The sequence below is a fragment of the Leopardus geoffroyi genome, chromosome C3 (genome assembly GCF_018350155.1).
Source record: "Leopardus geoffroyi isolate Oge1 chromosome C3, O.geoffroyi_Oge1_pat1.0, whole genome shotgun sequence".
Classification (NCBI taxonomy): domain Eukaryota; kingdom Metazoa; phylum Chordata; class Mammalia; order Carnivora; family Felidae; genus Leopardus; species Leopardus geoffroyi.
In genome coordinates this window covers 37,904,019-37,928,257 of record NC_059338.1, presented here as the reverse complement: position 1 = coordinate 37,928,257, position 24,239 = coordinate 37,904,019, and the positions used below count along the sequence as shown (strand labels likewise).

Genomic DNA, 24,239 nt, shown 5'->3' with positions numbered 1-24,239 from the left:
TGGGCCCTAATCCAGTGTGACTGGTGTCTTTATAAGAAGAGATTGAGATACACAGAAAGAGACCGACATCAGACACGTGCACACACAGCAACAACCATGTTAAGACATAGGAAGTAGGCAGCTATCTACAAACCAGAGAGAAGGGCCTCAGGAGAAAGCAACCCTGTTGGGAAGGAACTTCCTTAGAGACTTCAGAGAGAGTGTGGCCCTGCCAATACCTTGATCTTAACCTCCTAGCCTCCGGAATTGTGAGAAGATAGATTTCTGTTGTCTAAGCTCCACAGTCTGTGGTACGTTGTTATAGCAGCCAAAGCTGACTAATACAGATCAGAACAGATACGATCAAATAATGTAGAATTATGAAGGGTCCAGAAAAGAATGTAATTATCTCAGGATACCTCTAGGTCAGGTTTTCTTAAAGTAAGGTCTGCATATTACCCACATCAGAATTACCTATGATACTTTTCAAAATGCAGGCTCCAGACCCCTCTGGAAGTACTAACATGTTCTGGGGTGAGGTCCAAGAATCTATCCTTTCAATAGACATCCCAAGGTGTTTTGCATACTAAAGTTTGAGACCCACTATTCAAGGTCCTGCTCAACCTCTGGACCTTTTCTGGGCCTGGCTGGCTAGTACTAATTACATAGTAGCAAGTGCTGGTGTATCTGTGCTCTGGCAGATTCTCAGTGATCCAGGAACCAAGTATAAATCCCATTGTACATATTAAGTGTCAGCCAGTGTTTACCAGCATATGAGGAATCCTGAATGGGATAGATCAAATAGAATCCATGCCTTACCTATCTTATTCACTTAAGAATATAATGATATATAAAAAAGAACTTATACAACCCAACACCAAGAAAACCAACAGTTCAATTAAAAAATGGGCAGAGCACATGAGTAGACATTTTTCCAAAGAAGCCATACGGATGACCAACAGACACATGATAGGATGCTCAACATCACTAATCAACAGAGAAATGCAAATCAAAACAGTAAGATATCACCTCATACCTGTCAGAATAGCTAAACTAAAAAACAGGAAATAATGAGCACGGGCAAGGCTGTGGAGAAAAAGGACCCCTCATGCATTGTTGGTAGGAATGCAAGCTGGTGCAGCCACTGTGGAAAACAGTATGGAAGTTTCTAGAAAAACTAAAAATAGAACTACCATATATGATCCAGCAATTCCACTACTGGCTATTTATTTACCCAAAGAAAACAAAGACACTAATTCAAAAAGATCTATGCACCCCCATGTTTATTGCAGCATTGTTTACAATAGCCATGACATGGAAGCAAGCAACCATAGGTCCATCCATAGATGAATGGATGAAGAAGATATATATTATAGTGGAATATTACTCAGCCATAAAAAAGTGAACTCTTGCCATTTGCGAAAACATGAATGATCTAGAGGATATAATGCTAAGTAAAATAAATCAGTCAGAGAAAGACAAATACCATATGATTTCACTCATATGTGGAATTTAAGGAACAAAACAGAGGAACAAAGAAACAAACAAACAAACAAAACCCAGATTCTTAACTACAGAGAAGAAACTGGTGGTTGCTGAGGGGAGGTGGGTGGGGAGATGGGTGAAATAGGTGAAGGGGATTAAGAATACACTTACTGGGATGAGTAATGTATAGAATTGTTGAATCATTATATTGTGCACCTGTAACTAATATAACACTGTATGTTAACTATACTTGAATAAAAAAGAATATAATGGTATCTTTTGAACAATAATCTACAGTATGAATATTTTTTCTCTCACGAGATTTATTTAAAGATGTTACTATGTTGGTAGCTATATTCTCAGAGAAAATACAAAGGAATAGAAAGGGCATATCTAACTTTTCTATTGCTACACATTAGTTGAAATTATACGGAAAGTTCTCCGATAGGGTCTACCCCTTTTTATGCCCCACACAACTGTATATATTAGTGAAAGAGATAAATAACATCTATAAATAAAACAAATTAATAATAGGTGGAAAGGAATTCTAATCAATTCTTTCAGCCAGGCTCTGTGCTTTCAGGCATGGGAATAGAGGGAATAGAATGGAGGGAATGGGAATAGAAGGTATTCGTTCATATGGCATAAAAGTGAATTTTCTTTCTTTCATTTGTGGACCAAGGAGGGAATTAGAAATAGTTGAGAGTCCCAAGCAAACACATCATCAAATATCATCAAAATAGAATAGGTGGCATTCTGATTTAAACGTGGCAGTTCACTTAGGGACATGTAAAAAACTGCTCCCCACCCATTAACACATTTGATTAAGGGATATCATCCCTTTTTTTTTTTTAAGCTGAAATTTAGGTAGGCCATTTGAGAATGTTCAAGTGGGCAGGTCATTGGGTCATTTTGTCTATTCTCCTTATGGCCGTCCAGAATTTGAAACAGAATGCAGCTCCAGTGTCCCAGGAGTGACCTGGTCTGCCCAGGGGTACCTATGGCCACTATTTTTTGAGCACTTATTCAGTGGCAGGCTCTGCCTAAGTGCTTTTCCCTCCTTGACTAACTAAATGTCAGTGTCTCTGGGTAGACCACTCACTCATTCCCACTGGATTCCTATTTTTTTTTTTTTTTTTCTTTAGGGGGATGGGGGTGGGGACGTGGATGGGCGATTGGAACTGTCATTACTGTTCTGGGTGTTCTCCAGAAACAGGAATTCTGACCCTTAAGATGAATTGATTTTAAACTCTAGACCTTTATACTCTGGGGAGGTTCAGAAGAGAAGCCGTGAGAGCAACTGGGTTTTATTAGGAAAGGAAAGAGGGCATCCAGCCTCCCAGGAGACAGCTTCCCAGTTTGGGCAGTAATGGGTTGGTCCGACGCGGGAGAGCGCTAACAATGAGAACCGGCCGTGTGCTCTGAAAGGCGGCTCTCGATCGGACCGCGGCACTCCTCGTGTGGTGTAAGGACAGCTGCTCCTTACCAGACTGTTCTCAGCCGCCCTCCTCCTGGGAACGGGGCTCGGCGAGGTCCCGCCGGCCTAGGGACCAGGCAGCCCCAAGGGCCGGGACCCGAGGACCAGCGGGATCGGGGACGCGGGCGGCGGCTGCCGAGCCTTCATTAGAGGGCGCTCTGGGGGCGGCTCCGCCGAAGTCTCGGCTCCCGCCGCTTCCTCCCCGCCGCCCCTCCCCGCCACCCCGGCGAAAGCGGCCGGGCCCCGGGGAGCGAGTCTCAGCGCCGCGGGGACCGGGCGCGGGCCGCACCGCAGCCGGAGCGGGGCCGGGCCCCGCCGCCGCCTCCTTCCGCCGGCCCCGCCGCCGGCCATGCATTCTTCCGGCTCCTCTGGCTCCCGCAGCCCGGGCCGGGGCCCGGCCCGCCCGAGGTAACCTCCGGCTCGGCGGGCGCAGGCCCGGGGCTGCGGCGGCGCCGGGCCCGGAACGGCGCGGGGTGGGGGCGGGGAAGGGGTGTCGTCGTCGTGCGGTCCGGGGAGGAGGAGGCGGCGGCGGCGGCATGAGGGACGAGGGCGCGGTAGGCCCCGAAGAGGAGGCGGGGGCGCGGGGCATCCGCCCGCCTCCCCGGACCCGCCCCGGTGACAGGTCCGGCCCCTGAGTCCCCGCCGTCCCTCTGTCCGCAGGCAGCCGCGAGGGTTATAGGGTGCCCGCGCGCCCGCTCGCGCCGCGCCTCAGCCGCCGCCGCGTCCATGACCGCGACCCCTCGGCCGGGGACACCCGCCGCCGCCGCCGCGCAGCACCGCGCCCCGGGCCGCCGGCTCCCGGCCCCGCTCGCCCCCGCGCTCCACCGCCCGCCGTCCGCGCCAGCCGAGGTGAGCCCGGCGCGCGAGCCGCCCTCGCCGCCGCGACCCCAACCCCAGCCGCGGAAACCGCTGCGGGCGCCCCCCGCACCCCCCCCCCCTCCCGAGCGCTGCCGTCGCCTCTTCCTCCGCGCTTCTAACATCATCCCTGGCTTGCCTGCCCTCCGGTCCGGGACTTCATTCTCATCTGTGCCCCCCGTGCCTTCACCTCCTTCTGGCTTTTGCTCCCCTCCCCCTACTCCCGTCCTTCCTCCTTTCGCTGTCTTAGCCCCCACTTTCTTCCTCTCACCTTCCTGCCCTCTTTTCTAGGCCCTTCTCCTTTTTTTCACCCTGAGTCAAAGGTTAAACAAAAACCCCTTTGCCGCAAATGAACATTGTTAGCGTAACTCGTTTTGCTAAGGCGAGAGACCGTTCTAAGGCGCACGATCGATGTGCAGGAATGGTAGTGGTTCGGGTACCCAGGTTCTCCTAGCTGGGAAAGGGGATCGGGTCCCTGCAACAGCCTCCTTTCACTCGTGTCGTCAGTTTGGAAATACTGAGGGGGGTCTGAAGCAAGTGGGTCTGTTTTTCTTCCCCAAAGTCCAGACAGCAGACTGCAGTGAGGCGCGGTGCGGGGACGGCCACTGATTAGTTAGTGGGGATAGTATTATCATTTGCTAAATATATTATGACATACCCTGTGCCTCCGTGAACAGCTCCCTTGACCTTGTGCGGCTCCTCCTCCCTCGCTCTCTGTCCCCCTCTGGAATTTCCCGGAGAGATCACCGAGGTACTACACCGCGAAAGCTTAGACCCTCGATTTTTCTCGTGTTTTTGTGCTGGAGGCGATTTCTGTGTTAGTGACGATTTGGATGTGCATGATCCATTTTCCTTTTTAAATGAATTTTTCTTTCACCTCAGAAAGACAGGACGGACGCCCATGTGAGAATGGCTGTGACTTTGGAAGAAGCTCCGTGGCTGGGCTGGATCTTGGTGAAAGCCCTGTTGAGGTTTGCCTTCATGGTCGCCAACAACCTGGTTGCTCTTTTATCCTACCTCTGCTATGTAATTGTACTTCAGCCCCTTCGACTGCTGGACAGTAAGCGGTTCTGGTATATTGAAGGATTCATGTATAAATGGCTTTTAGGAATGGTGGCTTCTTGGGGATGGTATGCTGGATATACAGGTAAGAGTGTGAGCACTTTTGTTTAACGCGTATGAAACAATTTATAATGTTATGCCTAAGTCAGGAGCCATGATTAAATATATATTACATTTGGGGTTGAAGACGCCTTGATGCTTTGGCTATTAAAAAAATAAATAGAAAACAATTCTATTGAGTTGTTTTTTTTTTTTTTTTTTTTCAGAATCCCAATTTAGGAACGATGATATTTTCAGATGTATAATTTCATAGTTACATCCTGATAAATTCCTTAAATAGTATGTTTTTAATGTGATTGACATTGATTCAAACCGGTCTGCCAAGGCTCACCTAGAGGAATAGGAGTGGGTTATATAGGACTTGAGGGCTTACAAAATGAGATAACATATTTAGCCCATAAACACATTAGGAATTTAGAAAAAGGACTGGGCCATATTTGTGCTAAGATAGTTTAATAAGTTTTTTCATTTAATGTCGTATTGTGTTAACATTTTGAGTCAAGCAAAACATGGCTTTCTTTCTGTGATGTATGTTTCTTTTGTTTACTAGAATCTACATTTTAATCTCATACATGTGTATTAGAATATTAAATATAAGAATTAAGTTTTATCTATGCCAAACTCATTTATGTTCTGAGTGTCTTTAAGTAGATTTATATTTCTGCCTTTAAATTGCATTTTGGGGAGCCAGATTAATGCTGTTCTGAAGTGGACTTTTAAAGAACTAAATGAGAAGTAGCGTTTATTTTTATTTTCTCTTTATAAGCCTTATGTGCTTTGAGAACTTGGGCCTCTGATGTGAAAATTCTTTGTTTATTATATTCATTTGACTTTTTTCCCCTAAGAATTACGAAGATGAAAAAAAAAAAGCATGGAGGTTTCTAGCACTTGTCTTAAACATTGAGGTTGTTATCATAGGATTTTATAATTGATAGTTTCCTTAGAGATCATGCTGCAGATGCTGCGGTCAGTGGAGTCTGTAGTTCACAGCTTGGAAAAGTGAGGAGGGTATGAGGGTGCTCTCGGGGTCACACAGCATGGCAGTTCCCCGTTTTAAATTCTCTGTCTCCTTCTTTCCTGCCCAGGCTGCATCTGTAGATTTTATCCATATACATAAAAAAAGGACTGACAACACATAGCTTTTATGGAGTCCAACAGACTCTTGCTAGGTCAGAGTGCTCTCAGTTGCCCCAGATGAAGTCTTTTTTCCTTTTGGCAATGCTATTTATTATTCTGCAAGACCCAAAGCTCCTGGGATAGTGTGTGCATTGCTTCCCTGTCACGGGTCTTGTTGAGATCCCATGCCCTTTGGGTACAGTAGGTGAGCTTCTAGTCCTCTTTTAGGACCTTGTGGTAGCAGTAGTAGTGGTAGAGGGGGAAAAAATGAAGTTCTCAACTATGGTGCTGAATTCTTACCTGAAGTACTACTGTCTTAGAATTGCTTTGTTCTGTGTAGTTTTAAGCTTCCACAAATATGATGTGTGGTACTGGTGACTTTGCTCTTTGTATTGTATACTTGTTGGCCAGTTTTAAGTGAACTCATAGATTAGAGTTCTAGAAGTTCATTCTACTTAAACACAATGAAATTAGTGAAATGTTTGTGCCCGTGTGTGTGGTTTGTTTGTGTATAAGGGTTAGCATGATGAGAAGCTGAAAAAAAATTGGCATTGACCTTGAGATTGTAGTGAGTGCAGTGATGCTGCTTGAAGTTAAAGTGAGTTAACCTTTGGCCACAGCATGGCTGCAAGGCATTTCTGAGGATATTTTCTTGTGGTGTCCTTCCCTTGCTGACTGTGGAACTGCGCAGTTTCTTTTGCCACCTGCTTGGAAAGTGGTCCTGGCATGATCTGCATATTTTAGTCTCTCTGAAGCATCTGTTCTCTTCAGGCTACTGCATTCTAACCATTTAAATATAGAATATTTTAGTGTTTATATTTTAAATGTTTTTCCAATAGGTAGAATGCTTTGAGAGGGTTTGATCATAACGAAACACAATCAAGAGGTCAAACAAATGTAGAAATGACTTTTGTGGAAAGCCACAGCTGGGCCTAAAGCAACATAAGCAGGGGATTGGTGAGCAGATGTACCCATGAAAGAGGTTACATTAGCCTTTGTCTGGATTATGTATTCCATTTCTTCCCTTTGTATCAAGAGGAAGGTGGGATTCAGTTTTCTCCTTTCCCTGTGCTTAAGTTTCACAGACAGAAAATTGAACACTGCCAAAGGGATTCTGCTCAGCAGATCTAAAATGTTCATATTTCAGAATAGAAATCGCCAAACTTTGTTGAAAAACACTTCTGAGGACAACTTAAATATTAAGTAATGAAATGTTAATTGGGAAGTTGGAGATTGAATATTTGTGTATAATATCATTTTTTCAAATTGTGACATTGAGTCTAAGACAAGTGAGTTCTCTGCTGCTTTTGTTGATTATCTAACCTATGCTACCCCAAAGGTAGGTACTTAGGCAAATGCAACTATTTAAATTTAAATTAATTAAAATGAAAAAAACCTTAAAATACACTTTCCCAGTCACATCAATCACCTTTCAAGTGCTCTATATTAGGTGGGTGGTGGCTACTGTATTGGAGAGCACAGACACAGAACACTTCCATCCCCAGAGAAAGTTCCATTGGATAGATCTGATAAATAGGAAGTATGGCTTTTTCCTTTTTCTTAGGAAAAATGCATTTTGTCTTTATAAAAAGAATACTTTTCTGAACATAGTTCTAAACAGATTTCTTTGGGGATGATAGGAGGATTTGTTAAAGTCTTATAAAATTGTGTTTTAATTTTTTTTTAATTTATTTTATTTTTTTGAGAGAGAGCCTCAAGCAGGCTCAACACCCAGAGTAGAGCCTGATGTGGGGCTTGGGGCTTGATCTCACGATGCTGAGACCATGACCTGAGCCGAAACCAAGATTCAGAGGCTCAATTGACTGAGCCACCCAAGTGTCCTAAAATTGTCTTTTAATTTGAGGCAAATGTCACAAAAATTACTGCTTTAAACTCAGACTTGCTTCTTGGATGGTGTATGGCAAGGCCAGTCAAAGAACTTGAATGAACATTCTTATACTTAGTTTGTGTTTTTAGAGCTGGAGTACTGCCTGTGGACCCAGAACATGGAGAAAGAGATTTTCTGGTCTTTCTGCCTGTTTGTGACTTTCCAGGGGAACACATTTCTTTTTTTTTTTTTTTTTTCTTAAGTTTATTTATTTATTTTTGAGGGAGATAGAGAATGGAGGAGGGACAGAGAGAGATGGAGAGAGAGAATCCCAAGCAGGCTCCGCGCTGTCAGTGGGAAGCCTGATGTAGGGCTCGAACTCATGAACTGTGAGATCATGACCTGAGCAGAAATCAAGAGTCAGGTGCTCAACCGACAGCCATCTAGGCACCCCCAGGAGAACACATTTGCTGAAAGAACTCTGAGGACATTGGAGTTTGTTCATCCCTAGCTTGCTACTAGGTAGTAATGTAGTTGTTACCACATTTCCTTTCATGGGAAATGCTGTACAAACATCTCATGTTGAGGAAAAGTTGTATACTGTCTTTGACCTAATATTTTGAGAGCAAACAAGAAGAGGTACTAGCTTAACTAATGATCTTCTGTATATTTTATTCAGATCTGGGATAAATCACTTCCCTCCTCCCAATTTAAGTGAAGCATGGCAAATTTCAGAGTTTTTTTTTTTACATAAAATGTGTTTAAAATAGTTCAATTTTTGTTCACTTTATTTTAAATGTTTATTTATTTATTTTTGAGAGAGAGAGAGTGGGGGAGGGACAGAGAAAGAGAGAGAGAAAGAATCCCAAGCAGGCTCCACACTGTCAGTGCAGAGCCCAAAGGGCTCGATCTCATGAACTATGAGATCATGAACTGAGCCAAGGTCAAGAGCCCACCTGAGCCACACAGGCACTCCCCATTCACTTATTTTAATAAATTTATTTGTTCCCCATCCAAACACCTTTAGTTAAAGTCTCTTATACAAAATCATTTAAAAAATATTCATTGTAGGTGGAAGCTCCAGAATTTCTAAATTTTTTTTTTTTAACGTTTATTTATTTTTGAGACAGGGAGAGACAGAGCATGAACGGGGGAGGGTCAGAGAGAGGGAGACACAGAATGTGAAACAGGCTCCAGGCTCTGAGCTGTCAGCACAGAGCCTGACACGGGGCTCGAACTCACAGACCATGAGATCATGACCTGAGCCAAAGTCGGCCGCTTAACCGACTGAGCCACCCAGGTGCCCCCAGAATTTCTATATAGAATAATTGTCTTTGGGCCATAGTCTGGCGGAAGGGAGCTGGGGTGTCAGGAGGCTTGCCACCAGTTTGTTTCTGCCCAGAAAACACTCTTTCCCTCAGATTGGGTATTTGTGGCTTTAGGGAAAGCGGATGGAGATTAGGTTTAGCTTCCCCCCATTCCCCAAGTGACAGCTGGCATGACTCCATTAGTCCTTGTGGGTTATTTGATTATTTGATAGTGTTTTACCTTTTTTGCTGGGATACACATTTATTGTGTGAGAAAAACTATTAGGAATTCTATCTGACATCAAAACTCTAGAGATTAAAAATATATCTCCTAGAGCAGTATTTTTCCACCTTTGAGTCATAAGCCAATTTAGTGTGTCAGGCTGAACATTGAAAAACAGTGAAATAGAATAGAATGAAGATAAAAAGATCAGAAATGTGTATCTGTACTGGGGAGTGCTACAGGATGTATTTTTTACTATAAGCCCACTCAACATTTGAAAGGCACTGTTCTAGTGGAAAGAGCCCTGCAGTTTAGAGTTGGGAGTCACATGGCTTAATCTGGCTTTAACTTTAACGTCTCTGCTCACTGGTGGGGGTGAGATCCTTACCTGCTCAGTGCCCACAGCGCTGTGAACTCTTTACAGGTAGAGCTGTGGTCTTTATAACCCTAGAGTAAAGTTTCTTGCCAGAAGCTCACAGAGTTCCCCTTAAGTATTTCTTGAATGATTCCTTTTTTCTTGCACCTCCTTCCCCTAACTTCCTGAAACCTCTGATAGCAAACACATTGCAGTCCACAAAATGTAAACCCTGAGCTGGATCATGTTTTTCACACATGTACATAAATGCATATATGTATCCATCTCTTACACTGTCACATTTGTTAATTTAACACACCTTTACTGAGCTTCTATTATATGTGGGAACAGGTGCCCTGGAGATGCTGGGATGCAAAAGACATAGTTGCTGACTTTAAGGAGTTCACAGAAGCCTTGGTGGGGAAGACAGTGCACCAACAAAGAAAACATCCTGGTATAATGCTCTAGTGGAGATTTACCATGGGGTAAAGAGGAAGGGCTAAAGAGGAAGGGCTCCTGATCTCATGCAGGTGGTGGGTGGTAGCAGAGAGGGAATAGGGAATTTAGGGACGGAGCTGCTTTAAATGCCTTTTTTTTTTCCACTAGGGAAGTACTTGTCTGTGGGGTTAACTGGATAATCAGTAATTATATCAGATTTAAAAGACTTGCATAATGTGTCAGTTTGAAATTTGTATCTTTGTGATGATAATATTAGCTAGCTAGCATTTATTGACACATTAAACCAAGCGGTGTCCTGAGCGTCTCGGCCATTTAATGCCTACAACAGTCTTACCAGGTCGGTACTTAGCAGGATGGTATAATGATAATACTTTCCTTTTGTTATTGTTGTGGAAATTCAAACACAGAGGGTCACAGTTATTTCCCTTTAAGCACTAACTGAGTTGATGTCACTACGGGTAGAGTCATTATTGATCTTTATATAATATTCTTAGAGTCTTTTAATCTTTACTACCTGTATGTCCTTTTGTTTCTGAGGCTTGAAATCTCTTTACTAAAACTACAGCTTTTAACACCCGAAAGCAATGTCATTGCTATGGATTTCTGCAGGAGGTTAAAAAAAACCTGTTGCTTCAATAGAAATATTTGTAGTATACTATAAATTTAATGAAATGGCACTTTCTTAAATCTCTACCCTTACAGAGAATGACAGTTCAATTAGGATTTTTGTTTGTGAGTGCTTGACAATAGATTGTCAACAGAGTGAAGGGTTACTGCATGATATTAGGTCCATAACATCATGGGCAGAAATCCAGGCAAGGAATTTTCAGTACAATGTTTTGATTTTTATATGAAAAAGTAGTATTAAATGCCTTGAACTCAGCAGTCTGGCAGTACTTTAAGTTTGGAAACTAGTCTTATTTCAAAGATCATATACAATTGAGTAATTTATTTAGATAGTTCTCTTTAAAAGTATACTCATTCATGCACACATACCCAGGAACACATGAAGCAGTATTTGCAGTTTGTAGTGGTTAAGACCACAGATTCTTGAGTCAAAAAGAGCTGGATAAAACAATTCCTGCTTTCTTTTTGTTTGTTTGGCTGGTATTTCTTTGCCCATTCTTTGTTTTCAAACTTTTAAAATTACTTTGATTTAGAAGTAGTCTAGTAATCAACATGGAGTTAGGTTTTCACTTTATGAGTAAATTTGTAAATCTCTTTGTTTTAATATGAGTTGAATCTATTTATATTTGTATGTCAGATATGCTTTGTTTGGACTCTGGCATTTTATTTTATGTTTTCTGTTGTTTTTTTTTTTATTTGAGAGAGAGAGAGAGAGAGAGAGAGTGTGAGAGAGAGAGAGAGAGAGAGAGAGGAGCAGAGGAAGAGAGAGTCTTAAGCAGGCTCAATCCCATGGCCCTGGGGTCATGACCTGAGCTGAAATCAAGAGTTGGATCTTCAACTGACTGAGCCACCCACGCGCCCCATTTCCTGTTTTATATAAATTTTAGGTCTTTCACTGTTTGTTGCTCTTTTGTTATTGTGGTATTTAGGAAGGTTTGTATTTTTCTCTTGTTAGTTGCTTTATATGATGTTCTTAGTTCTCTGTTGATAGTAACTCTTAGTTCTCTTCTAGGAACAAAGGTAAAATTCTGTTTAAATCTTCTCTCTTCCCCTTTCTCTTCTCCATCACCCAATCTTAGTCAATACTCAGTAGCATTTATTCACAATAGCATTTGCATTTATTATATTATGTATACCTCTAGTACTTGATTTTTGAGCTTTAAGACTATCTGTTGACTCCCAGCTATTATGTTAAGGTAATCAGCAAGCTTATTATACTTCCTGCTCCCAATTTTTGTTATTTGCATTTATACATTGTCAAGGCCTATAATATTTATGTTAAATTTATCACCCTTATCTCCCTCTGTTTTAGTCCTAATTCTTCAGTTAAATACATATATAATGCTAACCCAAGGACTTTTGCAGAAATTTTTCCCAGTCATTCTTTGGTTGGCTGAAGTTCATTCACTACTGGTTTCTCAATAAGGATCATGGGAACAATATGGGAATTATTCTTGCAACATGTTTAGAACTTCATTTTTTTGTTGCTTTATACTTGAAGGACAGCTTGGCAGGTAATAAAATCCTTGGCTCACCCTTTCCTAGAGTAATATAGTGTTATACAAATGTCTTCTAGCATTCACTGTTGCTGTGGAGGTGTGTGAAGCCAGCTTGTTTTTTTCCATTATTAATGATTTTATCTTTGTTGCCTATCTGCTGAAAGGATTCTTTCTGTCTAATATTTAGTAATTGTACTAAGATATGCTGGTATAGTATATGCTGGCTCATCTGTGCCCTTTTAATATGTGGCTTTAAGTCTCTTTTATTTAGGGAAGTTTTCTTTAATTATATCTTTAAATATTTATTTAGTTTGCTTGTTTTGATTTTCTTTTTTGGCGACCTAATTTTATATTTGTTGGCTCTCCCTTTTTAATCTGTCACTTTCTCATTAATTGTTTTAAACACTTTCTAATATGTGTGAGTTTTTAAAAAATTTTTTTAATGTCTATTTTTTGAGAGAGAGAGAGACAGAGTGTGAGCAGGGGAGGTGCAGAGAGAGAGGGAGACACAGAGTCCGAAGCAGTCTCCAGGCTCTGAGCTGTCAGCACAGAGCCCGATGCAGGGCTTGAACTCACAGACCTTGAGATCATGACCTGAGCCAAAGTTGGATGCTTAAGCGACTGAGCCACCCAGGCACCCCTCTTATGTGTGTTTCTATCTTTAATGTCTTTTACCATGTCTTCTGCACTGTCTCTCTTTGTTCTCATTTCAGTTTCTTCTTCATTTCTGTGACGGTTTTATGTATTCTTCTGTTTCTTTCTTGAGTTCTATCAGTTCATGCTTTCACTATTCCTGTTGCCTAGACATTTCTTCCTTGAGTTCTTATATTTATGCTTTGTGATTTTCTTCATAGTGGTAGTGACTTCACTGATTTTCTTAAATTCATACGAGAATATTTAGTTATAATTTTTATCTTATATAGTGTAATATTTTTCTAGTGAGCATTCTTTGACATTTGGTACATTGTGCTGCTCATTTCTACCATTTTTCTTACGGTATCTCTAAGTGAATGCTGTGACAGTTACCTTTTTATTCCTTGTACCTTAATGCGTTGGTTTCTTCACAGTCAGCTATTTGCAGGAGGTATGGGTAGGAGGGCCAACGTAGATTCCAGATTTCTGCCTCAGAGAAAGTCTTTTTTACATATGGCACCTGGGTGTGCTTCTCTATGTTGCCACAGGTCCTCTGCTTTTCTCCAAACCAGACTGAATTTAGGTGGCTTTTTGCCACCAATTCTGGACTTCCCACTCCTTCCTTTGCGGCTGTGAATGGAGGGACACAGCCTGAGTGTGCCAATGTAAACCCTTCTCTTTAGGGAAGTGCGTTTTTGCTGTTGTTTTTGGAGATCTGCCACAATCCTCATCACATGCCATATTCTGTCTCTGTCTCTGTCTCTGCTTTTCACTCCCATCAAGATTCTGTCTGATATCAGTCTTGTTTGATCCCAGTCCTGATCTCATGATTTTTGGAGTTTTTATATATTTGTTTTTCTCCTAGGTTTGCTAAAAGAGAAGTTTTGTAAAGTTTTTTTTTTTCTCTTTTTCCTTGTTGCTATGTGTATTTTTCAGACTCTTGTCTATAACTCCCCATGTTCGTATCAGAAAATACAACGCAAGATTTTTATTCAACTATGTGTAATTCAGATAGCTCTGTCACCATTCTGTTGTACTACTAGTTGATTATTAGAAACTGGAGACAAGTTTTACCACTTAATTTTCTTTTTTTTTTTTAATTTTTATTTCTTTTAGTTATCTCTACACCCAAAGTGGGGCTCGAACTTATGACCCTGAGATCAAGAGTTGCATGCCCCTCTGACCGAGCTAGCTAGGTGCTCCCCTAATTAATTTTCTTTAAGGTCTGTCTAAAATCAAGAAATAGCTTCCCTAATTTTTCCCCTCCTAGTGGTTCCCAAACTGTTTTGATTCTTGGACTACTTGTCAGTGTAGGTAAGACATCCACTCTATTTCTACTTGGCTGCAAAAAAAAGTCACAAAAAAAAGTCACCAAAATGAATGGAAGGAGTGAGTTACCTTTGGTAAGAATTCAGTAAGGAATATGAATGAAATGTAATATTAATACTAGTCTTTAGGGTCTGGTCTGTGGATCACCTGGAAAACTTTAAGGATGGACAAACTTTTGTATTCATGCTCCTCAAACCTCAGTAAGTATATTTAGAATATATTACATGCATTATATATATTGAGCATATGTGTAATATATATTAGTTATATAAAGTATATTATATATTAAATCTGTTATAATGTATTTGTAGTTTGTTATAAACTAGTTTCAAGAGTTTCTTTTCAGAGTTTACAAACTCGTGGCCGTATTCTATAGCTGATGTTCTTTATTGGCCCTTTGCACTATTTCAACTTTTTAAAAATTAGTTCTTAACATTTTGAAATTAGGGAGATTTCACAGAACATAAAAAATAAAACCAAGACTTCCTTGGGAAATCGGAATTCCAGCTGTGCTGGGTCCTCATTCCTGTCTGGCAGCAGTTTGCTGGAGCTAAGTGATGGCCACCTCCTTTAGATGGGGCCTGGGATCTCTAGTTCACCTGAGATATCCCACTCCTTCCTTGTCTTCCTCTGGGCCTGCTTTGCTCATTTACATTACCTGCCTACATCCCAGAGGCATAGATGATGTTCATTTAAAACAAAACAAAATGGAACCTCAAATAACAATTACTAGTCTCTTTCTGGTAGGCATTTGATAGTTTTGCATGTATATGCCTTACAAGTGCCTATAAACTCATGAGTTCTATCATTGAAAACTGAAAGTTTGTTAGAGACCTCAGCTGTGGATTTCATGTAGCAGAGGCATGTGATGGGAACTAAAAAATGAAGTGCCATTAGTAAGAACTGTGGCCACAAGGTTTTTCAACTCATGTACTATATTTCTAAGCTAGTGAAGTGTTTCCTACTATTTGTACGCTCATTAATTAATAGAACCTTCATTTCATCTTCCGAATATAATCCTATAAAATCTAGATTATTAAAATTCCTTCCCTTTGCTTTTCATATTTTGAAATATGAAGAACAAGGCAAGCCCAGTTGATTTCTGTATCTCTAAATTATAGTAAGATAGTTAAAAACTAGTATTGTAAAAAGCATGCATAAATTTTAGTTATGAGGTTATACTTTTTCTTAGGGTTTAATAGATCTGATAAAGTTTGCTAGCATAACACCTTTTGTAAACTTTTTTTCTACTCATTGAACTTTAAGAAACCATTGTGAATCATGTACATAAGACATGTTTTGCATATGCTGTTAATTCGAAGCTTGCATTATTTGGCACTTTAAGGGAAAAAACATCTATAAAGTTAAATACATCAAGATGTTTCTGAATCATCAGAGGACTAAACTATGATCAGTATGGATTTAGTGTTAAGAATATATAATATATATATTTAAATTGAAGTATAATTCACATAGCATAAAATTCACTGTATTAAAATGTACAATTCAGTGCTTTTTAGTATAGTCACAAGATTGTACAACCATCAGCACTGACTAATCCCAGAACATTTCATCACCCCCAAAAGAAACCCAAGCCAATTAGCAGTCACTCCCCATTTCCTGTTCCCTTCAAGCCCTGGCAACCATTAATCTGTGTTCTGTCTTTATGGATTTGCCTATTCTGGATGTTTCATATAAGTGGAATTGTATAATATGTGGTCTTTTGTGCCTGGCTTCTTTCACTTAGCATAATGTTTTCAAGGTTCATCCACATTGTAACATGTCAGTACTTCATTCCTTTGTATGGCTGAATAATACTCCATTGTATGGATAGACTACATTTTGTTTATACGTTCATCAGTTGGTGCATATTTGGGTTGTTTCCACATTTTAGCTATTGTGGATAATGCGATGAACATTCATGTACAAGTTTTTGTGTGAACATATGTTTTCAATTCTTTTGGACCTAGAAGTCAAATTGCTGTGTCATATGATAATTCTATGTTTAACTTTTTGAGGAACTGCCAAATTGTTTTTCATAGCAGCTGTCCCCTTGTACATTTCCACCAGCAATGTAGAAGAGTTCCAATTTCTTCACATTTTCACTAATATTTATTATTTTCTGGGCTTTTGTTGTCCTTTTAATTTGGCCATCCTAGTGTATGTGATTATAATTTAGATTTCCATTTTGAGCATTTAGATTTCCATGTTGAGCATTTTTTCATTTGTTTATTAGCCATTTGTGTATCTTTGGAGAAATGTCTATTCAAATCCCTTGCCCATTTTTATGTTGGGTTATTTATCTCTTACTGTCTTTTTATTGAAACTTATTGTTAAGTTTCTTTCTATATTCTGTATACTACACCATCTGTTTTTTCATTGGTCGATTATACTTTTGGTGTCATATCTAAGAAACCATTGCCCAATTCAAGGTCATGAAGATTTACAGTTAGGCTACCTTTTAAGTTTAGCTTTTATATTTAGGTCTTTGATCTATTTTGAGTTAATTTTCCTATATGATGTAAGATAAGGGTCCAAACTTCATTTTTTGTTTGTGGATATCCAGTTGTCCTAGTGTTTGTTGAGAACACTGTTCCTTTCACATTGAATGATCTTGGCACCCTTGTTGAAAATCAACTGGAATTGATTGGAATCAGTATGAATTAGTATTCAGATTTGGGTTATTTATTTTTTTTTTTTATTAAAATTTTTTTTTTCAACGTTTATTTATTTTTGGGACAGAGAGAGACAGAGCATGAACGGGGGAGGGGCAGAGAGAGAGGGAGACACAGAATCGGAAACAGGCTCCAGGCTCTGAGCCATCAGCCCAGAGCCTGATGCGGGGCTCGAACTCACGGACCGTGAGATCGTGACCTGGCTGAAGTCGGACGCTTAACCGACTGCGCCACCCAGGCGCCCCTCAGATTTGGGTTATTAAGTGACCCCTTCCTACCTCTTTATTGAGGAGATGCTTCCTAGTTATGTGTTTTACTAGTAGTTGTCTTAGAAATATGGTTATAGGGAATAACTATTTCCAGCTTGCTCTCTCAAGAAAACAGAACTTCAGTTGTATCTTGTGTGATCGATCAATCAAATATTTATTGACTGCCTGCTGCCAGTTAGTAAAGTTATTAATTTGTAAGATACTGTGCTAGAGAGTATGATCTAGATTAATTCCAACCAAAAGGATTTTGGACATAGTTTTTATTTTTTATAGATGCCTTTGGGAATACTTGAGTTTGCTATGAACTGTGTGTCCAAAATGTACCAGGTGCAAAGTTTTCTGAAAAAGAGATCAGTATGCGCATTTTCCCTTAAGGTGATGGTTCCATTTTTTAAAGTTAAGTTAATTCCTTGCAGAGAAGAAAATTAACTGGAAGCTAAATTTATTTTGTAGAATAAAGTATGGATTACATAGATAAAGGACAAGGATGTCATTTTCAATAAGAATTGCAGGCTGTTTTTTATGGGTGGAATAAAATTGCTTTTTGTATATGAGAGACTGAGTTGGGCAGTCATTTTATTTTTATTTTACTTTTTTTAATTGAAGTATACTTAATATACAGTGTTGTATTAGTTTCAGGTGTACAATACAATGATTCAACAAGTTCTATACATTACTCAATACTCATCATGAAAAGTATTCTCTTGGTCCACTTTATCTATTTTACCCATCCCCCCAGGGCAGTAATTTCAAAACTGAATCATTTAAAGAAATTTTAAGCCTCAGATACTTATATACAGATGTATTTTTAACAAATAATAGATATTGCTAAGTAAGTGTGATGTTAGAGATAGCATGATATATTAGAAAAAGTCCTTGACTTTTGAGTCAGTAGGAATTTAGTTCCTGCCACCACCACTTGCTAGTTGTGTAATTTCAAGCTACTTACTTATCTGAGCCTTAGTTTTACCACCTGTAAAAATGGAGGTTATATTTATCTCATATGAAGCTTAAGTGTAACGTGAATAGCATGGTATTTGTTATTCTATAAATAATAACAGTAATAATAATATTATTATTATTATATTAATGCCTAGGAAAACAGCTGTGTTAATCTCTGGGGAAAAGCATGTCTAAATGAATAAAAGCTAACATGGGATAGTTTGAGATAGTTTGAGAAATACATTTGACAACACTCAAGTGTAGTTAATAGTATAGCTCAATAAAGTTCTCTAATCAAGAAATAAAAATAATTTATCATTAGTAATTTAAGCCATAGTCCAACTGAAATATTAACTAGTGTTGATGTTTATAAGTTATGAAATCTTCAAAGCAATTTATGTTTAACAGTGTTCTGACTGCCTCCTCTGCAGGCCCTGTGCTGGTGGTGGGGGAACGGTGGCAAATAAAACAGCACTGCCCCTGTTCTTCTGCAGTTGACTTTTTCTGTGGGAGACAACAGGAGTCACATGGTAACCATGTGATCACAACTGTGAAAAGGGCTGCAGAGAACAAGTGTAGGGGCTGTGGGAGTAAGGAGGGCTAGGTTGGCTGCAGCATGGAGTGAATGAGGCAGAGAGGAACAGGGTTGGGGGATGAAGGGAAGCTGAGGAAGCCAAGTCCATTGAGGTCGTGTAGCGCGTGTTGTGGATTTTGAAATTTATCCTAAGAGGAAACTATTCAAGGATTAAGTAAGGGAATGACGGAATCAGACTCACATTTGTAATTCTGTACTCTGCCTGCTTTGTGGAAATGGATTAGAGAAAGTGAGGGTGTGCAGGGGATGCCCTTGGGAAGATTCTCACTTTATCCGGGTGAGGTGACAGTAGCCTGGTCCAGGTGATGGCAGTAGAGATGGAAAGAAGTGAACCAATTGGAGAGTTTTGTAGGAGGAAGATGGTCAGGAGTTTCTGAGCGATAGGACATAGAGGATGTAGAAGGGCAGGTGACAGGGATGACAGGGTTTCCAGTGTGAGCTGCTGGGTAGATGCGGAATCTCAGAAGAGGCAACGTTGAGAGGAAAGATAAAAATTTGGCATGGGGTAGGATGAGAAGCACCTTAGTGGAGCTCTGCAATGTAAATGGATATACAGTCCAAAACACACAGGAGAAACCTGAGCTAGAAGGAAGAATTGGGAAATTAGCTATGGTATTTAAAGCCAGAGGCTGAAGGAGGTCACCTAGAGAGATTGTAAGTACCTGTAAGTACTGAGTGATGAGAGGCCCAGGACCAGACTGAGGAAATGCTGACATTTTGGAGGTTGGGGAGAGCGGGATGCTTGAGCCTCAGAAGGAAAGGCTAGAGAAGCCAAAGGTGTGCCTGCCCTAGGAATGTGGTGGCAGAAGTCAGCAGCGTTTCAAGGGAAGGGCTGGGTGAATGCTGCTGACAGTCTGTTTTGTAAGATCAGAGCTGATTTATTCTTTTACTGCATTTGGCAGGAGCAGCTTCTTTGAGGTGGTAGGAGTGGAAACTAGATTGTAGTGCATTGGAGGTGATGACAAATGGGAGGAGGTCTAATGGAAACATGAACGTGTGACTTACCAAAAGTCTGGCTGTCAAAGAATAGAGGGCAATAGTTGCATAGTTGCAGGAGAGAAATTGGGTCAAGAGAAGGCTTTTCAATTTTTTTTTTTTTTTTTAAGATGGAAAAGTCTAGATTTTGAACCACTTAGAGTAGTTCATGATGAAACCATGGTCATTTACTTACACAACTCAGATGTTTAGGAAACTATTCTTAGAGGAGATTGAATGAGGGCATACTTATCAGGGTTCAATACAATTCATGGAAAGCACTTAACCGTTGGCTCTGGTGGCAGAGACAGATGGTGATGCGGCGTCTCCATAATTTGGTCCGTTCTGAGCTCTTATTACTCAGGCTGCTCTCCCTCAACCCTTCTTCATTCTCTCATTGATGTTCTTCCTCTCCCCTGTTAAATAACAAAGTTCAAGTACATTTGAAGATCTAATTGGCCTTATTAAATAATTTGTGAGTCAGCAGCAGCCCATCTGGCAGGTAGGGAGGTGTTCCCAGGATTTGTACAAAAATGGGAGGATTTTGTAGTTGGGGGGGAGGGGCGGGGCAAGAAAGTTCCTAGCAAGCTGTCTTTTTTTTTTTTTTTTTTTTTTAAGGCAAGGTGTCTTATGCACATTACCTCATCTTTCCTTAGGGGATAGAGAGAACCCAGAGTGCGTGACAGGCTCATTGGTGCAGACTGAAAAATTCCTGGCTGACCAGGTTAAGACTACATTTCTGGGGGAGGTTGGAACTGCAGTTAGATTACATATTAGGCACCAGTTTGAGAACTAGGTCTAAGTGACAATCATTTTGGGTCTGTGGTTGTATATGTGTGTGTTTTAACACCCTCAAATCTGTTCTTCAGTTTTCTTGAAAATTTCTACCTACTTACGTAAACCCCTGACATCCCGAAAGAGGACTTTGGCTTCCTCCCTTTTGACCTCAAACTTTTTAGTTGGGTTTTTCTTTCTAGCTTATCTCTTGGCTCAGGCAGAAGACCCTGAGGGCAAAGCATCCCCCGAGGGGAACCAAAATTACGCCCTCAAGCAACAAGGACTGCCAGGAGCCAGCAAGACCCCCATCCACGATTGACCCCAAGAGGATGATCAATTTAACCTTCACTGCCTACCTGCACGTACCTACCCTTCTTTGCCCCACATTTGCCTTACGTAATCCTGGAAGTATTTTCGACATTTTGGAGACAGTCTTTGAGACTGTCCGCTGTTTTCCTGGCGTTGGCCTCCCTGATATAAATTCCTTTCTTGCTTCACCACCACTCGTCTCTCTGCCTTTGTGTTTTGTTACTGCCAGTTAACGGACCTGGTCTGTTTGGGATCCCCACACCAGGCGCTTGCACCCCTTGTGCCCTTGGCGCGCCGGCTACAGTCCCCCTCCTCCACCCACTACAGCCTCCACTGTTAACTTTCTTTCTGAACCACTTTGCCATCTACTCTGTAATTGTGTTCCTACCTGTTGGGCTGCACTGCTTCAGAGTTCTCTCAGGGTCAAGAATCCACACGCGTGTTAAACGCTGTCTGTGGACGAATAAATGATGTTTCTTGTACATATGTGTTAATATTTTCCAAACGTATGTAGCTGCTGATTTAATTAATAAATCCCTTAAAAGCATCATAGACATTTTGTTGTTGCTTTTTGTTATGGAGATTTTCACTCAGTGGTAGAAGAACTACTGTATAGATACCTGCCATATTTTCTGATATTAATAAAGACCGTTTGTGTTTGAAACAGTTAGGATATACTGCCCCACAAATAAAACATGCCGAATTCCGCTTCAGGTTTTTCACTGTTGCTTTACTTTTGCTGTTCTGTCTCTTTAATTTGTCAGTTTCTTAAGGGCAGGGGTTGTAGTTCTTCTTCCTTTTACCTTTCTTGGGCCAGGCTGCAGCTCTTGGGCCAAATCCAGCCCATGACTTGTTCTTTTTGTAAATCTCCAGATCCTGGTTTTTACACACCACCATTTGCAGTCAGTCTGATAGGAAACACTTTGAACCCCAATTAAGTGAAATGTTACCTCCTCCCAAGAGAGAATTCCGTGGTTCTTATTTGTTGTAGACTTGTATTGCAAAAGTTGTGTTCAATTTTATATTTTTAATTTTGTCCACCAAAAATTTGTAGAAATATGTTGGCAAACAAATTTGTTATGGAAATACCTATGTAATATACTCAATATTGCCTCTTGGCCTTAATAGCCTAAAATCTTTACTATCTGACCCTTTACAGAAAAGGTTTACTGACCCCTGCCCTATAGCAGTAGTTCCCAAATTTGTCTGCACATCTGAATTATCAGAGGAGCTTTATGTATGTGTGTTTTCCTCCATCCTGGAGATTCTGATTCAGTACATTGAGATGGAACCTGGGAACCTGTATTTTTAATAAGCTGTTTAGTTGTTTGGGAGTCACTGTTCTTTCATGCATTTTGTAGGGTTAAACTCCAAGAGCTAATGAAATGGATATTGGATTAGATGCCAGAGGACAGCTTCTTATTTTCTTACTTCAACGTGTACCAACTATGGGACCATATCCAAGTAGTGACTTGTTTTGTAGGTTTTTAAAAAATTTCCAGTTCATCTGTTTATAGACAGTTTTGCTCTGTCCTCTACAGTAGTAGTTTGTTTACCTATTGGGATTCATAAGAATTGCTTTTAGAGTCTGATAAAAGTTATGGGCCTACCCCCTAGAACAGTGCACCTGTATTAATTTCCTATGACTGCCATGGCAGGTTACTCCAGAAGTGTGTAAAACAACAGAAATTTATTCATGCATATTTCTGGAGACCAGAAGTTCACGTCAAGGTGCCAACAGGGCAGAGACTCCAGGTGACATTCCTTGCCTCTTCCAGCTTCTGGTAGCTGTAGGCATTTCTGGACTTATGGCTGCATCACTCCAGCCTCTGCCTCTGAGGTCACATTGCTGCCTCTTCTGTGTTCTGTGTGTGTCTGTAATAAGGACACTTATCATTGATTTAGGGCCATCTGGATAATCCAGAATAAGTTCCTCTCAAGATCCTTTATTCACAGGTTCCAGGGATTTGATGTGGATGTCTTGTGGGGTGGAGGGTGGGCATTTTTGGATTTACCATAGCACCTTTGCACACGCTCACAGTTTTACAGTTTCAAAAGGTTCACAACTCTGAGGTCCATGTATGGACTCCATGGACTCCAGGTTTAAACTCTTTGCTCAGTGAGAAGCACCTTACACCTACAGTGTATTGTAGTTATTAGTCCCTATTCTCTCCTCTTATGTCATATTCTTTTTTTTTAAATTTAAGTTTATTTATTTATTTTGAGATACAGAGACAGCACGAGTAGAGGAGGGGCAGAGACAGAGGAGAAGAGAGAGAGAAGCCCAAGCAGGCTCCACGCTGCCAGCGTGGAGCCCAACGTGGGGCTTGAACTCACGAATCGTGAGATCATGACCTGAGCCAAAATCAAGAGTCAGACACTTAACCAACTGAGCCACCCAGGCGCCCCTCTCCTCTTATGTCATGTTCTTATATTCATCATGCTATTACCACTGAATCTTGAAATGGTGTTGTTTTCTTCTCATGACCTTAGATTCTTTAGGGTTTGCTTTTTGAGCTGGTTTCTCTGCTTCCTTTAGGAACTCTTCATCTTCTGATAAGACTTACTATTTTAAAAGAAAAGCCAAGTTTTTCCCAAGCCTTTCTACTGAATTCTGTATCAAGGAGGCTAACTTCTGTGCAAACCATATATAACTGATTATGCCTCCAGTGAGAAGAGAAACTTACCTGGAGTACGATGTGCCAGGCCTTCTAGCAAGTGCTCTCACGTGGCTTAATTAAATACTGAAACCCATCCTCAGAGGGAGGTCATATCAGTCCTACTAAATAAGTGAGGAAATAAAGACTGGTGGAAGTTAAGGAACTCGTTCAGTGTGGGTGACGGAGCTAGCAAGGGACACAGCTGGTCTGTGAATGAAGGTCTTCTGCCCATGCTGCTTTCATTATACCATGAAAACATAGCATACCTCCCTTTTAGTTGAATGCTTAGTAATCTGCGTAGACAGGGGCTATCTATGCTTTGGTGTCAGGAACCAGCAGACCTGGATTTCAGTCAGGTTTACAGTGCTTACTTATCGCATTACCTCGTACAATATCTTCTCTGATCCCTAGCTTTAAGTAAGACCGATACCTGGCTTGTGTGCCTTATGGGGCTGCTCTAACAACTGACAGACTATGAATGAAAGTTCCTCAAAATCAAAAAATCTTACTAATATGCAGTATAATTAGTTTCTCATTTGATTATACTTTTAGTAGTTTCTTCTTTTACTACCCTAGATTTCAAAGTTTGGGAATATGGTCAAGCCTCCAACCAGAGGCTACATTAGTTCCAAGGCTGAATTTGTTTGCTTAAGACCTCTTGGGCACTTGGCTGGTATGAGTGCTTACATTTGCTTTCTTCTCTTTCATTTTTAGGGGAATCCCCACTTTTGTCTAGTTCAGCT

At 40.7% G+C, this 24,239-nt stretch overlaps 1 protein-coding gene across 4 annotated transcripts in view; it reads left to right on the top strand.

The window, feature by feature from the left end:
* LPGAT1 (lysophosphatidylglycerol acyltransferase 1) overlaps positions 1–24,239 on the top strand; it is a 116,468-nt gene that overhangs the window by 34,620 nt on the left and 57,609 nt on the right. The window contains exons 1-3 of one of the 4 annotated variants that reach the window (XM_045452457.1): positions 3,158–3,349; positions 3,602–3,790; positions 4,679–4,943. In XM_045452457.1, the coding sequence (XP_045308413.1) occupies positions 3,668–3,790; positions 4,679–4,943 (388 nt within the window). In that variant the 5' untranslated portion in view covers positions 3,158–3,349; positions 3,602–3,667. Of the gene's footprint in view, positions 1–3,157; positions 3,350–3,601; positions 3,791–4,528; positions 4,548–4,678; positions 4,944–24,239 lie in introns of those variants that run through there. The other 3 variants (XM_045452461.1, XM_045452460.1, XM_045452459.1) reach the window with 3 other exon arrangements.